The following is a 19,073-nucleotide window of genomic DNA, read 5'->3' as shown; positions in this document are numbered from 1 at the left end:
GCCGCCCGGACGGGACTCGGGGCAGGGTCTCCGCAAGGAGCCTCCGAAAAGAACTTCTTGGGGGTGGGGGGCGGGTCCCCGGTACCCCGTGGCCCCGGCGGCCGCTATTGTCTGCGCGCGGCGCTCGGCGGCGGCCCGGGGCGCGGGAGCGGCGGGCCGGGCGGGGCCGGGCCCGAGGCAGCTGCGGCGGCGGCGGCGGCGGCGGCGGGAGGAGCCCGGGGCGCCGGCCGAAGGGGAGGAGGAGCCGCGAGCGCGGGAGCCGAGCCGGAGCGGCGCGATGCCGGCGGCGGCGGGGGACGGGCTCCTGGGCGAGCCGGCGGCGCCCGGGGGCGGCGGCGGCGGCGGCGCCGAGGACGCGGCCAGGCCGGCGGCCGCCTGCGAAGGAAGTTTCCTGCCGGCCTGGGTGAGCGGCGTGCCCCGAGAGCGGCTCCGCGACTTCCAGCACCACAAGCGTGTGGGCAACTACCTCATCGGCAGCAGAAAGCTGGGCGAGGGCTCCTTCGCCAAGGTGCGCGAGGGGCTGCACGTGCTGACCGGAGAGAAGGTGAGCCGCCCGGGGCGCTGGCCCCTGGACCCGCCGCCCCTCCGCCCCGGGATGGGAGATCGGGGCGGGAGGGGCGGCGGGGATCCTACGGGGAGCCCTGCGCTGCGAGTCCGGCTGCGGAGCCCCGGCCCAGCACTTCCCTGCTCCGCTTGCTTTTCCTCTCGGGTTGAACGCGGGGTCGAGCCAAACGCGCGCGCCAGCTCTCGCAGACCAGGATACTGGCATTTCCCAGAGGAGCGATCTGGGGTCACTTTCCCTGGTGAGGGGGTGGGGGGCGACTTGTTTCCCCGAGAAGCCAGCCGCCCGCAGCCTTTTTGCATCTCGTAGGGCGCCGCCTGGCGGACACAGCGCGGGGTTGGGGTGCAGTGGTTGGGGGGACTCTGCTCTCGGGCGGATAGGGGCGGCAAAATCAGTGGAGAAGTTGGACCCAGGACTGCAGTGCGTGGGCCCTGATGTTGAAGGTGGGAGAGCCGATTAGCAGCCCTTGGGAGCCAATTTAGAGCCTGATCCCCCTCGCGGGCTCTGGAGAGGAGGTAGGGAAAGGCCGAGACCCCAGGGACATTCCCACCTGTGGGGTGCGGAGTTAGGGGACGTTTTACCCGGTCCCAGGAGGGTTTTCACACGTCGGCCCTCCTACCATCCACCCTTCCCGCCCCTGCGCCCTGGATCACCCCCACCGCGCCCCCAGACATCCTACCCCCTCCTTCCCGCCTCACTCCCGCCGCTGGGGGGGAGCACTGATACCCCCAGACTTCAGATGTTGGGAGAGACCGTCTCATCTTCTAGAAGCGAAGAAAGCAAAGGAAGACCCCCCCCCACCCGCGCCCAAGCCCCGCAGACGCCTGAAGGGGCAGCCCCTCCAGCCCCTTGAAAAGTTAGCGGGGTGTGAGCCCTTGTCAGGCAAGGCCCTGCTAGACCCCAGCTGTTCACTTAGATCTGAGAAGAAAAGCAACACAGGATGACTTCCTTTTGAGATGCTGCGCAGGCTAGCTTGGGAGTTACCCTCAGTTTGGAGCCACTTCAGGCTGGAGCTTCATGGTTGTCTCAGACTCAAGGCTCTCCCCCCACCCCCTGGCTGGGGCTTGCTCAGCCCAGGTCGGGTGGGTAGCAGCCCCCTTTGGTGGCCCATTCCGAGAGAGAGACGCCAGCAGTCTGGGAAAGGCGGGGAGGCTCCAGGCTTCCCACCTGCCCAGCCAGTCTCTGCCCTGGGATCCTCTGCCAGCCTGGGGGTTCCGGACGCACTGCTGTGGGCTCTCTGGCCCCCAGCTTCTCCTGGCTTTAGTCTCTCTCCCCAGCTCCCTCGTGTGTGCTGGAGCCCCTGGCGTGTGACCGCAGGTCTCCATCGCTCTTGCCACTTGTTCCCTTCCCACCGTCTCTCTGGATGGGGTGCCCCTTTGCTTCGGGTAAGTGGGGTTAGCAGTGAGTAGTTTTCCAAGTGCCTCTGGCTTGAATTTCCATGCACAAGGGGGAGTGTTCGGGAGAGGAGCTCACTGAATGGAGGGGCTCTTTCGAGAAGAAGAAAACCCCTCCAAACCTCCATCTAGTCCAAAGTGAGCGGAAGCGCCGTTTACTCCTGGGTTCGCAGTGGGCTGGGAGCTTAACCCACCGCGTCTGGGCGAAGGCGGGGATGCCCGCGGATCTGGCTCGCTAATTGCAGAGCGCTCACTTCCCCGTGCCTGGCACGGATGGTAGAACTTTCTTTTCACTCGAAATGTAGAGGAGTCAGTCTGGTTACGTCCGTTTCCTCTTTGAAACGTACAAAGAGACGAGGTGCTCTGCTCACAGCATAATGGGCAACGTTTAGGCGCGCGCGCTCCCCCTACCCGGCCCGCTCAGCTTGTTCGGGCTGCCGTCCTCTCTCCCATGGCTCGGCTCCTCGCCGCTGCCCTTTCGCTCCCTAACATCAGGCTGTGTGCTTTGGCTGAACTGCCCAGGGTTGCACTTCGAGCTCAGTCCCTAGCCGGGTGCTGCGGTTCTGGAGCTCAGGGCTGGGCCCCCAGGCACTCTGGAATGCGAGGAATTCCTGCCCGGATGGGGTCCAGTGAGGATTCCCCCCACCCCCGCACCCCTTAGGGGTTCACGCCCCTTTATCTCATCTTGCCTTTTTCAAACGCTGCATCTCACTTCCTCTCCGCAAGGGGAGGACCAATTAACTGGATGTAAAATTATTGCGCTGGACTGATTGAATCTTGTTAAGGAAGGTGGATCTTAAGAGTGGTGGAGGAGACCGGGAGATATTTCTGATGTGTGCCCTACTTCTGCCCGGAGAATCAGGGGCTCCGGGACTGCAAGCCTCCTGAGAAGTCTGGATTTTAGTTCACTTAATGGCCAGCTTTAAAGAAACGATGGGTGTCATTCATAGCTTGTATCTCACAGATCCAATAACGCCTTGCTGCTGCTGCTGCTGCTGCTAAGTCGCTTCAGTCGTGTGGACTCTGTGGGGCCCCATAGACGGCAGCCCACCAGGCTCCACCGTCCCTGGGATTCTCCAGGCAAGAACACTGGAATGGGTTGCCATTTCCAACTCCAATGCATGAAAGTGAAAAGTGAAAGTGAAGTCCCTCAGTCTTGTCCAACTCTTCCGGACCCCATGGACTGCAGCCTACCAGGCCCCTCCGTCCATGGGATTTTCCTGGCAAGAGTACTGGAGTGGGTTGCGATTGCCTTCTCCTAATAATGCCTCAACACTTAACTAATAGATTTGGGGTTTTGGCAGATTGTAGAGATTAAAATGTGTGTGTGTGTGTGTGTACATGACTCTACCTAGGAAGGGCTGCTGAATTGATGAGTTCCCAGCCCCACTCATGTGCTGGATCCTGTCTTACTAAGAACAAAACAAAGGTGAAATCAACCTCACACAATTTGCAGCCTTCCAGGTCTCTTTAAAAGGTGACCTATTAATAGAGATTTCACCCAGAGAGTGGTTACTCCTGAGAGCCAAACCAGGGGATACCTGGAGGTGACAGGACCTGGAGGAAGGGAAATGCAGTGTCCCCAGAGTGGGTGATGTGAGTGTCCCAGGAGGCCCTCTCCTCTCAGTGATTCCCCTTTGGGGAGGTGCATACTTTTTGGAGAAAGCTCTTCACTTTTCTCCTGTTCTTTCTTTTTGAGAGGACACAGGCCACACATGAAGTCATTAATGCTGTACTAAGGTGTGTGTGGGGGAATTGATGTACTCCCCCCGCCCCCCACACCACCCCCAGAGTGCAAGGGTCCAGGGCAACCTGTCCTGAGGAATCAGTTCAGGAAAAATCTGCAAAGCGGGGTGGAGAAAAGGAAGAAGAGGAGGCGCCCCACGCCCCCAGTAGGAGTCTCAAACTGGGCATGTTGTTTGGGTGATTTATGCCCAAATCCGGAGTGTCACTGGTTTAGGGTCCTTGGGGTATGTGTTGCATTTTGACTTGTGCACGTTTCCAAAAACCTTTGGGTGCTATCCTCCATGGCACGCTGGGAATTACTGTCTGAATTAGGTTGAAAAACTAGACACTTTTTCCTGACTTTCATTCAATCCTATCTTATCAAGAGGCACCTTTTCCCATCACTGCCTGCAGGACAGTATCCCCCCCCACCCCTTGGCTTCTCTTTTGCATACCTCTTTCCAAAGTTGTTTGAAAGTCATTTAAATCCGGTTGGCCCTTTTACTGCTCGAAAAAAACCAGTGGCTTTGGGCAGGACCTCGTTTTGTCCTCCAGGAACTTTCAGTTGGTGCAGCTTCCCTTAATGTGGCTTTAAAAATAAATCATTCACTAGATCATGTGAAACTCTTAACCGGCACATTCTCAGTCTTGTCTTTGACTAAGTTGATGATTAGACGAGGAAAAAAAATGATGACAGGATCAGACTTTGAAAAGGATTCTCAGTGGCTTTGAGACAAAGAATGAAGTTGCTGTGCAGGAGTATGAAGTGATAACTTGGAAAGACCCAGAGGGGGGAATGTGCTCACAGCCTCTGATACTGGCCCCCAATACCTGGGCAATGCAGAGTCTCTGGCACTTAATAGGTTATTGTGCTTAATTTTTCTTTTTTTTTTTGTGCTTAATTTTTCAAAAGTGCTTGTTTCTTTATCTCTGACCGCACTGGGCCTTTGTTGCTGTGCAGGCTGCTGTTTGCTGTGGCACACGGACTCATTGCAGTGGCTTCTCTTGTTGCAGAGCACGGGGTCCCGGGTGCGCAGACTTCAGGAGCCAGAGCACATGAGTGCCTCAGGGGTGACATGGGCTCTAGAGCATGGGCTCAGTAGTGTGCCTCACCAGCTCAGTTGCCCAGCGACTTGCAGGATCTTCCCGGACCAGGGATCGAACCCAGGTCCCCTGCATTGGCAGGTGGATCCTTAACCGCTGGACCACCAGGAAAGCCCAAGGTTATCACATTTAAAACATGAAGAAAGTGTAGTTGGAGAGGCTGACAGGGATGAGCGTAGGTGCCTTCAGGTACAGAGCTGTTTTCACCGATAGGCAAAACTGCAGGAAGGGGAAAATAGTTATTGCTGCAGTTACTTTTTTTTGGTGATTAAGTCTCTGTGAAGTTAGGTACGTAAAATGATTGGTTAAGATGCTTAAATACCTTGTTCTAACCCTTAGTTTTTTTTTTTTTTTAAGCCTGTTAATCATTTTCATTGGAACTATTTTGGGGCTAAAAATAAGGGTTGCCTGCTTAGTAAGTTGCCAATAATTATGCCTGAGTATGACAGTGCCAGGTACCTGGAGTGAAGGAGTTACTAAAAATAGAATTTACTATGTTTTTCAGAGCAGGAAATATGACTAATTTTAGAGGTGGCCTTTTGGCAGATCTGTTTTTAGCAAGTATTTTGGAGACAAACAGGTGCTAAATCCTGTAATTTTTTTTTTTTTTTAATGCTAGAAATTTAGGGGTAATAGCTTTGAGGCACAAGAAATGCTTAGGGAACTGGATATTCCTATTAACCCTCAGCAGGGATTTCTTGGCAAGCAAGAGGCATCGGGCAAAAAGCACCTGCTCCAAGAGTCGCATGTGACAAGGCTGTGCCTATAATTTCGGAGATTGCATGCTGCAGTTCGCAGGCACAGTCTTTTTTGAACTTCCTGCCCTGCCTCATCTGTTTGAAGTCCCTGTGAATGATGGAAATTGGCACGTAGAGCTCGCTTCTCAGTGTTCATTGATCCTCAAGTCCCAAGGACTTCAAAGGGCACTTTGAGTCAGCACAACAGTGCTGCACCGTGCCCATGAAGAGGAGCACAACCCGAAGTTTTCTCTGCGGGTGTGTGGAGTCATTGCTACAGGCTGGGCTCAACTACAGCACTGTGCACGCTGGAGGCTGTTCTAGGGCCACGTGGCGGTCATCCATGCCTGGGGTTCTCCTCCCGGGAGGTGTGCGGAGTGGCCCCCGTTGTCTGCCCCAAGAGGGGGCGGGCTGGGTGTCCTCTGTGAAAAGGTGGGTTGGGCACGAAGTATCATTTATCTCGGGCTGTACACCCCATCTCGATTATTCATGGTAACCGAGCAACCTGCTTGCTCTCTTGGCTAATTGAAACCTATAGATAATCCCCGAGCCTTATTTTTAGCAAACTGGTGAAACCGCTTCCCCGACTCAGCCTGGGCCCTGGCCGCTTTCAAGTGCTGACCTGAATTGAATTTCATGTTCTCTGATGCAGTGCCGCTGGCTGGTAGGATGACCAGCAGGAGAGGGGTGAACCACGGGGCCTGAATGGTACCCAGGGAGGCGGAGGCTTCTACAAAGGCAGAGAGAGCTGTCGCCCCTCCTTTCTCCTGAATGCCAGCTCAGCGGTAGAGCGCTTTGTGGTGTATCCAGGGTCTTCCGTGCATTTTCTCATTAGATGCTTGAAGTGACCCTGAGCAAATAAGAACCACTTCTCTGGTATCCTCACCTGTGTTGACCATGAGGCGGTTGCCCTGGGTGGATTTTTTCCTCTAAACTTCTCTTCTCTGTTGTCAGGGTGTGTGGGTGCTAAGTCGTTTGAGTCATGTCCCAACTCTTTGTGACACCGTGGACTGTAGCCCACCAGGCTCCTCTGTCTGTGGGATTCTCCAGGCATGAATACAGGGGTGGGTTGCCATGCCCTCCTCCAGGGGATCTTCCTGATCCAGGGATCTAACCCACGTCTCCTGTGTCTTTTGCATTGGATGCCCTAACAAATGACCGAAAGGGGAGGGGAGTTTGGGGGAGAATGGAGAGATGTGTATATATGGCTGAGTGGCTCTGCTGTGCATCTGAAGCTATCACAACACTGTTAATTGGCTACTGTTGTTCAGTTGCTAAATCATGTCCAACTCTTTGGACATGGACTATAGCAGGCCAGGCTCCTCTGTCTTCCACTATCTCCTGGAGTTTGCTCAAACTCATGTCCATTGAGTCGGTGATGCCATCCAACCATCCCTTCCTCTACCACCCCCGTCTCCTTTTGCAATACAAAATAAGAAGTTGCTTTAAAAAAATGACCACAAACTGGGGGACTTAAAACAACAAAATTTTATTTTCTTAGACTTCTGGAAGCCCAGAGTCCAAAATTGAGGTGTTGGTGAAGCTCTGAAAGCTTTAGGGGAGCTTTTGGTGCTTGCCAAGCATCCCTGGCATGTCTGGGCTTGTGGCTGCAGCACCCCAGTGTCTGCCTCTGTCCTCATAGGTCCTTCTATCCCCTGTGAGTCTTCTCTGTCTCCAAATCTCCCTCTCCTGATAAGGACACCAGCCATGGGATTTAGAAAAGTAGTGAAAATGTCAGTCACTCAGTTGCGTCCGACTCTCTGCAAGCCCCTTTCAGGCTCCTCTGTCCATGGGATTCTCCAGGCAAGAATACTGGAGTGGGAAGCCATTTCCTTCTCCAGGGCATCTTCTGGACCTCGGGATTGAACCCAGGTCTTCTGCATTGCAGTTCAACTCAGTTGTGTCCAACTCTTTGCGACCCCATGGACTGCATTGCAGGCAGATTCTTTACGTCTGAGCCACAAGGGAAGCCAGCCCAATTGGATTTAGGGTCAACCCTAAACTGGTAGGAGCTCGCCTTGATGACATCTGCAAAGATCCCATTTCTCATAAAGCCATATTCACAGGTGCCAAGGGTGGGACCTACGCATCTCTCTGCAGGGCACAGTTCAACCCACAACAGCTTCTTAGATGATGAGGACTGGATTGTAGGTGACTTCCTGGGAAGCAGACCTTGGGAAGGAAAGAGTGAGGTCTTGGGGTGTATGCTCGGTGTATATCAGCACCGTGAGAGGAGGAGAAGCGAGGAGAGGCCAGGGGAGAAGTCAGGCAGCCTTGGACCCTGATGGAGTCCCAGCTGAAGTCCTCCACTCACACCATGCTGTGTTCCAGGAACGGAGACGTCCAAGCTGGGGGCTTTGTGCCTTTATATCTAGGGAGGGGTTCAGGTTTGGGGGAGGGGACTGGGGGTTTATCCCTGTGGACCCTGGACCATCATTGGCTGGGAGAGGCCCTGGAGAGGGGCGTGGCCTTGGACACTTGCAGAGGGCAGTTCCTGGGGCGAGCCCGCAGCAGAGGTCAGCAGCTGTGGAGGAAGTTCTTGGCCCAGAAGGGGAAGCGGGGCAGCGGGGCCAGGTGTCCACGGCTTCCTGCGGGAGACGGGCCAAAGTTCAGGGTCTTGATCTGAATCCAGGCTGGTTCCATAAACGGAGTGGGGGGGGCTCCCTGCCCCACCTTGCCCACCTATTGTGGTGCTATCCCCCTCTGGAATGAGGGAACAGCCTGCAGAGGCTAGTTCCCAACAACAAGCATCATCGTGAGAATATTCTGGCATCATGTTTCTTTCACTAGGATGCCCAGGGCTCTCTGTTGGGTTTGTGGGTGCTTTTGAAATACAGTTATATATTCTATGTATTTTCTCTTGAGGATGTTGTGTCCACAGAGTTGGGCTAACTTGTTGACCGGTGGGTCTAATCAAGAGACAGTGGGAGAGACCCTCCCTTTCGATCACTCTTGAGTTGTGGGAAAGTGGATAGTTGTCTGCGTCCTGGTTTGGGACATTTGGGTGACAGAAAGGTTGCTAGGTGAGCGCCATCTCCTAACATCCTGTTACCACCTCCACCGAACTGGCTCTGCTCTCCCTGGCTGCTGCTGCTGCTCCGAAGTCGCTTCAGTCGTGTCCGACTCTGTGTGACCCCATAGACAGCAGCCCACCAGGCTCCCCCGTCCCTGGGATTCTCCAGGCAAGAATACTGGAGTGGGTTGCCATTTCCTTCTCCAATGCATGAAAGTGAAAGGTGGAAGTGAAGTTGCTCAGTCGTGTCCGACTCTTAGTGACCCCAAGGACTGCAGCCCACCAGGCTCCTCCATCCATGGGATTTTTCAGGCAAGAGTACTGGAGTAGGGTGCAATTGCCTTCTCCGCCCTCCCTAGCTATGCGGTTTCTACTTACTGAATCCTTTTTGGTTTTTAATCACTTGTGTGTGTTTATGTTTTAAGATTCATTTGGTTAAAGTCTGGAATGGGTGATACAGACACGTGGTCTTAAATGGAAAGGTTTCCAGAGTGGGTGCACGGAGAGGTAATTCTGTCTTCACCTGGGTGCCTCGGTGTTTGTTGGGTTCCTCTCCCCAGAGGCAACCCCGCTTCTGGCTTCCTTTGTCTCCTTCCACACATACTCTGTCTGCATCCAAGTGTGCATACATTTGATATTCTATACACATACATTTGTAAATGGATAGATACAGGAAGAGATATTTTTACACCATACATGCTGTTCAGTGTCTTGCTTTTTTCACTTAGCAATATGTCTAACATCCTTTCCCCAAATTTACTAAAGAATTGTCTTATTCTTTTTTAATTACTGCATGGTATTTAGTACATGCTGCTGTTGTTTGGTTGCTAAGTCGTGTCCGATTTTTTTCAACCCCATGGACAATAGCCCACCAGGCTCCTCTGTCCATGGGTTTTTCCAGGCAAGACTACTGGAGTGGGTAGCCATTTCCTTCCCCAGGGGATCTTCCCAGACAAGGGATCAAAACTGCATCTCCTACATTGGCAGAAGGATTCTTTACCACTATGCCACCACGGAAGCCCATTCAGTACATGGAGGTACCATATTTATTTAGCCATTCCTTGATGAGTAAGTCAATGGACATTTGTTAAAGAATTAAGCACAATTAAAGAATGGGCATTTAGGTCACATACGATTTTTTTTGTTACAGTAAATCCCCTACATATGAATTGAGTTCTGTTCTGAGAGCACATTCTGAGAGTAACTCCAGTTTGTTTGGAAATCCAACAAAGTTAGCCTAGGTACCCAACAAGTGCAATCAGTTATATAGTACTGTGCTGTAATAGGTTTATAATACTTTTCACACAAAGAATACATAAAAACAAACATAAAAGTAAAGAAAACCTTTTTAGTCTTACAGTACAGTACCTTGAAAAGTATAGTACAGTACAACAGCTGACAGGCAGGGGTCGGCGTCAAGAAGCGTTACTGACAAGCGGTGGGAGGTGGTAGAGCTGAAGGATCGTTAGCAATAGGAGATGAAGGGCAAGCTGCAGCGTCACTCCTGTTGATGGCAGAGGCTCTGAGCTTGAAATAAAGATCCTGAGCGACTGGACTCTATACAGCGCTGTACAGTGAAGGACACAAAAGCACAGCCGCTTGGAGAGGATGCACGCACGTGACGGTGTACGCCAGACACGTGAACGGACTTGTGTGATTGGACGTGTGGTCGCTGGTCGCATCTCTGAAAGTTAGCAGCTTGAAGGTTCGCATGTAGGGGACTGGCTGTACTCCGAATTGTGCTGTAGCACCTATCCGTGCGTGTGTGTCATCTTGTAAATGTTCAAGTGTATCGGAGGCTTAAATTCCTAGTTCTAGGTGAAAGGGTATGTCTGGTTTTCTTTTTTTTTTTTTTGGCCTCACTGTGTAGCTTTTAGGATTCTAGTTCCCTGACCAGGGATCAAACCCTGGCTCTGGCAATGACGGTGCCGATGGAGTCCTATCCACTGGACTGCCAGGGAATTCCCAAGGATATGACTGTTTAAACTGTTGATGAGTCTCACCAAATTGCCTGCCAAGGAAGTTGTCACAGTTTATACTCTCATCAACCTGGTGTGGGGATATCTTTCCAGATTTTTATCAGTATAAGACACTGTCAGACTTTTTGATCTTTGCCAGTCTAGTTGGTTAAATTTAATATCTTGTGTTATGTGTAGTTTATCATATTTGTGAGTTGAATGTATTTCATATGTCATTTGCATTTCATTCATTGTTCGTGTCCATTCACCGTTTTCCCTTGGGTTGTTGGTCTTTCTCTTACTGATTTATAAGCACTTCTATGTATTAAGGTGACCAGTGCTCTTCCGTGTATTCTGAATTCTCTTTCTGATGTATGTTGAAGCCCGACCCATCTTGCCTGCTCTGTGTTTCCTTGTCTTTGTTTCTTGGTAGTTTTCGCAGAGGTTAGTTCCCTGGATTTCATTAACTAGCAAGGGACCATAGCGGAGCTTTGAGGTTCCGTTCAGTTCAGTTCAGTCGCTCAGTCTTTGCAGCCCCATGGACTGCAGCATGCCAGGCCTCCCTGTCCATCGCCAACTCCTGGAGGTTACCCAAACTCATGTCCATCGAGTCGGTGATGCCATCCAACCATCTCATCCTCTGTCGTCCCCTTCTCCTCCCGCCTTCAATCTTTGAAGTTCTGTGGATCCCTATAAATTGTATATGTATAATTATATATCTGGGGTGAGGATCCATAACTTCATCAGATTCTAAAAGAAATTATTTACCTCCAGAATGTCAAGGGCTACTGCTTTGTTGCTCCTCCCGGTCAGCAGTGCTGTCTGAATGGAGGTTTGTGTGTTGGGATGAGGATTTGGGTCACTGTGGTGTGTTAGCACCTGTGCTAGTTGAGTTTGAGTTGCAGATTACACTCAGGTGAGGCAGGTGTGCGGTTGAGGCTATGGCTTTGGCTTGACATGCCTGATTTCTTCCTTCCTGCCCCTGCCATGCCTGGGTCCCAGGGAAAGGACGTGAGGGAGTATAGACGGATCTTTGGGAGAGCTTGACTCTTGCTCAGGCAACTCTGAATTGTGTCCTGTTATTTCCTCCTGGGAAAGAGGATGAATAGAGTGTGTGGTGGGCAGATGAGAAGAAGGAAAAAGAGGGAACATTGGGAGAACTGAAACCCTTTTAAGGAGCAAAAGCTGCTGTTTAACTTGGGCATAAAATGCACCGAGCCAGGTGTAAGCCCAGGTGTAAATATACTCCTGGGGCCCTTCGGGGCTGTTTTGTCCACCCAAGAAGCCCTTGGAGGGCTGGTCCTGGGGAGTGAGCAATCAGGCCTGTTTGGGATCCTGGGGGTCAGCATGGGCTCGCTCTGATGACCCTCTGTGTCGTCTCTGTCCCCTGTCGCTCTCTGCCCCCTCACCTTGCTCTGTCTTTCTGCAAAGTGCGTCCCGGCACCTGTGTCAGTTTGCTGGAGCCTCTGTGACTAAGTACCGCGTGCTAGGTGGTTCAATAGCAGACGTTGCTGCACGGTTCTGGAGGCCAGAGCGCAGGTCAGGGCTGGGTGCACTGCAGGCCCCTCTCCAAGCCTGTGGACGGCTGTCTTCCCGCTGTGTCCTTTCATGCTGTTGCCCTCTGTGTGTGGCGTCTGCATTCCCCTTTCTACGAGGACGCCAGTCATAGTGGATCAGGGTCCGTCCTGATAAGCGCACGTGATGACCTCTGGCAAGATCGTCGTTGCCAAATAAGGTCACGGTCTCAGGTCCCGGGGGTTGTCTGAATGTGTCCGCTCAGAGTTTATAGGTTAAAACCTCATCCCCAAGGTGATGGTGTTAGGAGTGGGGGCTTTTGGGGGGTGATTAGGCATGAAAGCAGAGCCCTCGTGAGTGGGATTCGTGGTCTTAGAGAGGAGACCCCAATAGCCCGGGGAACTCAGCTCAGTGCCCTGTGATGGCCTAGATGGGTGAGATGGGAGGCCCAAGAGGGATGGGGTATATGTACGCAGATATCTGGTTTGCCTCGTTGTGCAGCAGAAACTAACAGAACGTGGGAAAGCAGTGACACTCCAAACACACACACACACACTTAAAGAAAGAGAGAGACCCCAGAAAGCTCTTTTGCCCGCTCTGCCATGTGAAGACACAGTAAGTAGATGTCAGTCGATGAGCCAGGGAGAGAGCTCTGACCAGACACCGAATCTAAGTCTTGGACTTCCCAGCCTTCAGAATTGGGAGAGATAAATGTCTGCTGTTTATAAGTCATCTAGCCTCTGGTGCATGTTGCAGCAGCCTGAACACACTAAGACAGGACTTACACTGATGAACTGGGGGCGGGCTCCTTCCAACTCAACATCACCTGACCCCGTGGTATGTATTTATGGGGTCATGTGTTTATTATCTGTCTCCCCACTAGACTGGAAGCCCCGAGAGGAAGGGAGCCCTGCCGTATGCTCGGTGGCTGGAATAGTACCTGGTAGAGAAAGGATGCTCAGTGAATGTTTTCTGAATGGATTGAAGAATGCTTCGATCTCCCCAGGAGATGGGGACGACCTTCTGGATGACGACGATGCTCTAGGTGGCCGGGAATGGTTTGAAAGCCCTGTCTGTCTCACTCACTTGCCTTTCCTGGTTGTGCCTATGTGAGCGGTGGGTCGATGGGACAGGTGGTCCAGCTGGCGCTCTTGGGGAAATATGCCAGACCCAGAACAGCTGTGCCTTCTTCGGGGACTCATTAAGGAAGCCACCTAGGCATTAGAGGGACCTACCAGAGGCAGAAAAATATTCTGCAGTGTCATGGGAATGTTAAAGGACCCTCAGCTCTTTGCTGAGAATATGTACCGACACCACAACAGATGGGCGCCGCTGCTATTTGCAAACATACATTTCTTTGGATGGCTCCCATGGAGATATATGGAGCTTTGGATTCTGTCTCTTTGACTACACATTTTTTTTTTTTAATAAGTTTATCAGTCTCTTGGCCAGCTTGCTGCCAAAACATTTAGCAAACCTGCTTACTTCTCTTGCCTGTTCTCTGAGCTGTTTGATTTGTTCTCATCCCTTTCCTTGAGTTTTTCTGTCATTTTTTTTTTAAGTGAAATATAGTTGATTTACAATGTTGTGTTAATTTTTTCTGTGCAACAGAGTGTTTGCTGTATATATATATATATATATATATATATATGTATGTATGATTCCCTGGTAGCTCAGATGGTGAAGAATCTGCCTGCAGTGCTGGAGACCCAGGTTCGATCCATGGGTCTGGAAGATCCCCTGGAGAAGGAAGTGGCAACCCAATCCAGTATTCTTGCCGGGACAATCCCACGGATGGAGGAACCTGACAGGCTGTAGTCCAAGGGGTCGCAAAGAATTGGATATGACTGAGTGACTTCACTTTAACTTTTCACTTTCATATATATATATATTTCATATATATATTTCATATATATATATGCCTTCTTTTTTATTTTCTTTTCAGTTCAGTTCAGTTCAGTCGCTCAGTCGTGTCCGACTCTCCGTGACCCCATGAATCACAGCACGCCAGGCCTCCCTATCCATCACCAACTCCCAGAGTTCCCTCAAACTCATGTCCACAGAGTCGGTGATGCCATCCAGCCATCTCATTCTTGGTTGTCCCCTTCTCCTCCCGCCCCCAACCTTTCCCAGCATCAGAGTCTTTTCCAGTTATGGTTTATCATAGGGTATTGAAGATAGTTCCTTGTGCTGTGCAGTAGGACCTTGTTGCTTATCCATTCTCTATCTAAAAGCTTACGTCTGCCAACCCCGACCTCCCACTCCATCCCTCCCCTAACCTCCTCCCCCTTGGCAGCCACTAGTCTGTTCTCTGTGTCTGTGATTCTGTGTCTGTTTCATGGATTGGTTCGTTTGTACTGTAGTTTAGATTTGGCGTATCACATATCATATATAAATGTTCCCCATGTACATGATATCACCTGGTGGTATGATAATCTCTGTATCAGTGTTGCTGCAGATGGCATTATTTCATTCCTTTTTAAAGGCTGAGTAGTATTCCATTTTCATATATCACATCTCATCTTTTTTTGGGGGGTTGTACCTTGTGGCTTGTGAGATCTTCGTTCCTCGGCCAGGGATTGAGTCTGGGGCCGTGGCAGTGAAAGGCCCAAGTCCTAACCCTGGAGCACCAGGGATCCCTGGGCCACGTGTTTATGCTTTCTTCTGTTGGTGCACATTTAGGTTGTTTCCATGTCTTGGCTACTGTGAATAGCGCTTCTGTGGACATGAGGGCGCATGCGTCTTTTTGAATTATAGTTTTGTCTATATGCCCAGGAGTGGGATTGCTGGATCATGTGGTAGCTCTGTTTTTAGTTTTTTAAAGAACCTCCATATTGTTTTTCATAGTGACTGCCCCAATTCACATTCCCACCAGCAGTGTAGGAGGGTTCCCCTTTCTCCACACTCTCTCCACTATTTGTTATTTGCAGACTTTTTAATGATGGCCACTCCGGTGTGAGGTGACACCTCATTGTGGTTCTGATTTGCATTTCTCTAATAATTGGTCATGTTGTAGCTCTGCCATTTTAACCTCCTCCTGAGTTTCTGTCATCTTACATCCTGTCTCACAGCTTTCCTGTAAGGTGTCCGGCTCAGATACTCTTCTTCCAGGAAGCTCCTCTCTTTGTCGTGGCTTACTCTTTGCCAGAGCTCTGTGCAAGCAGGTGGCGAGGTTGAGCAACAGTGATGGATGCTCTTCGGGCACAGAGCATGGTGCTAAAGGTCAGAGGAAGTGGAAGATGTAGCTACCCACAAGGAGGCTTGCTACCTCTGTTTCAGATGATGGGATTAAAGTTTAGAATCCCAGTGATTCTTTTATCTACCTGGAGCAAAGCAGGGTTTTGTGACCTTCTGAATCACCAGAAGTCTACAGGAAATGATTGAGTGCTTGCTCTCTGCTTTGACCATGAGGATGTAATACTGATAATGATAGTAATCATTAACATTTATGGATCGCATACCGTCTTCTTGGCCACGCCCTAGATGCTTTGCTGCAGAATAGAATTTTTCCCTTAACAATGGCCTTCTGTAGTAGGTACTGTTGTCCCAATTTTATAGCCTTAGGTTGACCAGCTGTCCTGGGTGCCCAAGGGTCTCTGAAGTCCTACATTTTGAGAAGCTTCTTGGGAAATGGCAAAACGAAGAAAGCTCATCAGTGTATGTAATCCTGCTAAGGGTTTTCAAATACAAGTATTTAAAAAATATTTACTTACATGGCTGCATTGGGTCTTAGTCGTGGCATAAGGGATCTTCGCTGCAGCTTCTCTGTAGTTGTGGCATGGGGGCTCCAGAGCTTGGGGCTCAGTAGTATGGGCACGTGGGCTGTCTAGTTGTGGCACATGGGCTTAGTTGCTCTATCACATGTGGGATGTTAGTTCCCTGACCAGGGATTGAATCCACGTCCCCTGCATTGGAAGGTGGATTCTTAACCACTGGACCCCCAGGGAAGTCCCCTCAAATAAAAGTATTAAAGAGCAGTGAATCAGGTCATGAACCAGCCATGAATGAACGAAAACCCAAAGCCCTGGGGGTAACTGGGCTGCTTGTTGTGGATGATGACCTCCACGTGTGGTCCTGGGAGGTGAGGGGGCTTTTCCCACCCCTAGGAAGGGAACAACAGAGAATGAGAGGGTTGGATGGCATCACTGACTCGATGGACATGAGTTGAGCAAGCTCCAGGAGTTGGTGAAGGACAGGGAAGCCTGGTGTGCTGCAGTCCACGCGATCACAAAGAGTCAGACACGCCTGAGCGTCTGAACTGAACTGAAGGCTCCAATATGCTAGATTCACAGTGCACTCCAAGTCTCCCGAGTGTGGGCGGGGGTCCTGGTCTGCCATCTTTTACAAGTTCACTGTGAGATGAAGAGCTTGAGCCTGCCGTGTGTGTACTATTAAATAAAAATCATAATACCTAACTAAATATCAACACACATCACTTTTTGGTAGCAGACTTTCTTGATGAAGGAAGTGGTGAGGACTGGTACCCACTTTGAGTAGCTCTGGTTACCGTTCAGTCTTAGTTTTAGTACCTTTCCTTTGCAGTGGAGGCAGATAATTCTGTATAAGGATTTGAATTAAATGGTGAAGCTGCGGGTGCATGTCTTATGTGGCTCATTGAACAGTTCCTAATAGCCTCCTTGTTAGACCACCCCCTTCAAGAATGAACACAGATTATTTATTGAAAACAAAGGAAATACCCAGTGCCTTTGCCTTGCTTTGTATGCAGATAGGTGGAGCTGGACTAAGTTTTCTAAGCCCTTGGTCTGTCCTCATCTGGACTGAGAAGGGATGCTGGAGGCAAATGGAAGGAGGAAGTGCCGAGTGAAAATGCAGGTTTAGGGAAAGTGGCTGTAAAGTCTGGGATCCGAATATTCTAGCACATTATCTGAGCCTTACTTTAGTGAAACCAAATGGCTACAGATGAGTGTTACCACTTACGTAATCTGGTCTTTCATTGGAATTACTGCAGCTCTGAAGTAGCAGTCGAGCTTTTTAAGTGCATTCTTTATTCCCGGTTAAAAATTTAATTAGAGAAACTAGTCGATGACTCAGTTCTCAGTTGAACATTTACACTTATAATACCAATAAAAAACTTGAAAACACTTCTTCAGGTTTGTAAAGTGTCAGTCCCACAGGATGACATTTTATTCTATTAAAAACTAACATTTGTGAGCGGCAGTTGTAATTTCAAGGCCAATTTGACATAATGAAACTTGAATCTCCCTTTGGAGGGAAGGTGCTTTATGGCTACAGCACTCCCACCCAATTCATTACCCTGAGATGCCTTTTCCTAGATCAAGAATGAGCTTTTTATCATAGAAGCCATTAAATGAAAGCAGCTGAGAGCTTGTAGCGTAACAGATAGTTTCTTTCCAATAATCAGACTTAGAATAATGTCCTACACATTTCAACAGGGTATATTTATTTAAAAAATATATCTAAATCATCTAATATAAACCTGTTTTCCTATGAAAACATATCTCTAAAATAATTTTTTACAGTACTTTGGACTAAGTAGCTCACGTTTTAGAATTCTTTAAGCTAGTCTAGTCACAGGTATATTCTAGACTATTTGAGGTTTTTAGTTAATCAAAATAAATCCAAGGCCAATATTTGTTAATTGCCATGGATTGATATTTTGTTCTTGCATTGCCACTTACATTACTATTTGATACCACATTTGACTAAGCATGTTTCATACTGCACTTCTGTTTTAGATACCTTAAAAAGTATCATTTTACAATCTGATCATTTAAATATGATTTCCGCCCCCCCCCCCCCGCCCCCGCTGCCCCCGCCACCCTGGTTCTTTGTGGAAAATAAACAGAAACACAAAGAAGAAAGTAAAAGTTATCTGTAATCATACTACCCAGCAATAATCACTGGGTTTGGTGTTTGGGCTGGTTACATGTGATACAGATGTATACATATATATGCATGCATATGTGTGTATATGTATACATTAAAAAGTGTGTTTTGACAATTAGTAAGGTTTATCATAATTTGTGAATTTGATTGAAAATGTGTTTCCTCTTTTACTAACTGTTGTTAATGATTTATACCCTGGTTCCTCCTGTTTGTCTTACTGATTTGCATAGGCTTTTTACATATTGGAGATGATAGCTTTTTTACCCGTTAGGCTGCAGGTGTTTTTCCCAATTGGCATTTGGCTTTTGATTGACTTTATGACTCCTTTTTGGGGAGAGGAGTACAGAAAAATTTTATATTTTTGTCTCGTTAAACTAATTAGTCTTTTTTCTTCAGTTTTTCTCTTATTTTTTATGCTAAAGTAAACTAGAGGGTTTGTTGTTGGTTTTGCCTTATAAATTATCAGTGAAGCTTGCCAATGTTTCATTGCTGTCTGCAGAGAAATCTTTGTGTTGGATAGGGATTTTTGACTGAACTTTCTAACCTGTTGCATGACAATGGGTTATGTACTAAAGCTCAGGCTTACAGACTGAAAGCCTTGGGTTCCTATGGCTTTTCTGGTGCTACCTAGTATCTGTGTGATCTTGTGCAAGGTATTTAAATACTCTAAATTCCAATTTTTGTGTTTGTAAACTGATGATAATATCTCATGAAAATTCAATGGAAATTTGATTAAATATATGTGTATATATAAAATGCATATCAATTACATAATACAAAATACATGTGTATTTTATGTATATGTGGTGGGCTTCCCTGGTGACTCAGCTGTAAAGAATCTGCCTGCAGTGCAGGAGACACAAGTTCGATGAGACACAGGTTCAGTCCCTGGGTCGGGTAGATCTCCTGCAGGAGGAAATGGCAACCCACTCCAGTATTCTTGCCTGGGAAATCCTATGGCCAGAGGAGCTTGGCAGGCTACAGTCCATGGGGTCACAAAAGAGTCAGACATGACTTAGCAATTCTACAACAATAGCAATGTGTATATATGTGTAAAGCACATAGCTTGAAAATGTATTCAATATGTTGGTGAACAAAAGGCAGTTGGTAATTTTCTTCTGTTAGATTTTCACATTTATATTCAACCCTTTAAGATTTGTGTTAATTAGGCTCTTTCAGATAACTAGTAATGGACAC

The 19,073-nt window shown here is 49.2% G+C and overlaps 1 protein-coding gene across 1 annotated transcript in view; it reads left to right on the top strand.

The window, feature by feature from the left end:
- The first annotated feature begins 277 nt into the window (after nucleotides 1-277).
- Nucleotides 278-19,073, top strand: part of HUNK (hormonally up-regulated Neu-associated kinase) — a 129,829-nt gene continuing 111,033 nt past the window's right edge. The window contains exon 1 of the mRNA XM_055421394.2: nucleotides 278-544. Within this exon, the coding sequence (XP_055277369.1) occupies nucleotides 278-544 (267 nt within the window). The remainder of the gene's footprint in view (nucleotides 545-19,073) is intronic.

The sequence above is a fragment of the Moschus berezovskii genome, chromosome 1, assembly GCF_049115385.1.
Source record: "Moschus berezovskii isolate FMDL1 chromosome 1, NW_MosBer_1.0, whole genome shotgun sequence".
Classification (NCBI taxonomy): domain Eukaryota; kingdom Metazoa; phylum Chordata; class Mammalia; order Artiodactyla; family Moschidae; genus Moschus; species Moschus berezovskii.
The sequence above is the reverse complement of the archived record's forward strand: the minus strand, read 5'-3'. Positions and strand labels throughout refer to the sequence as shown.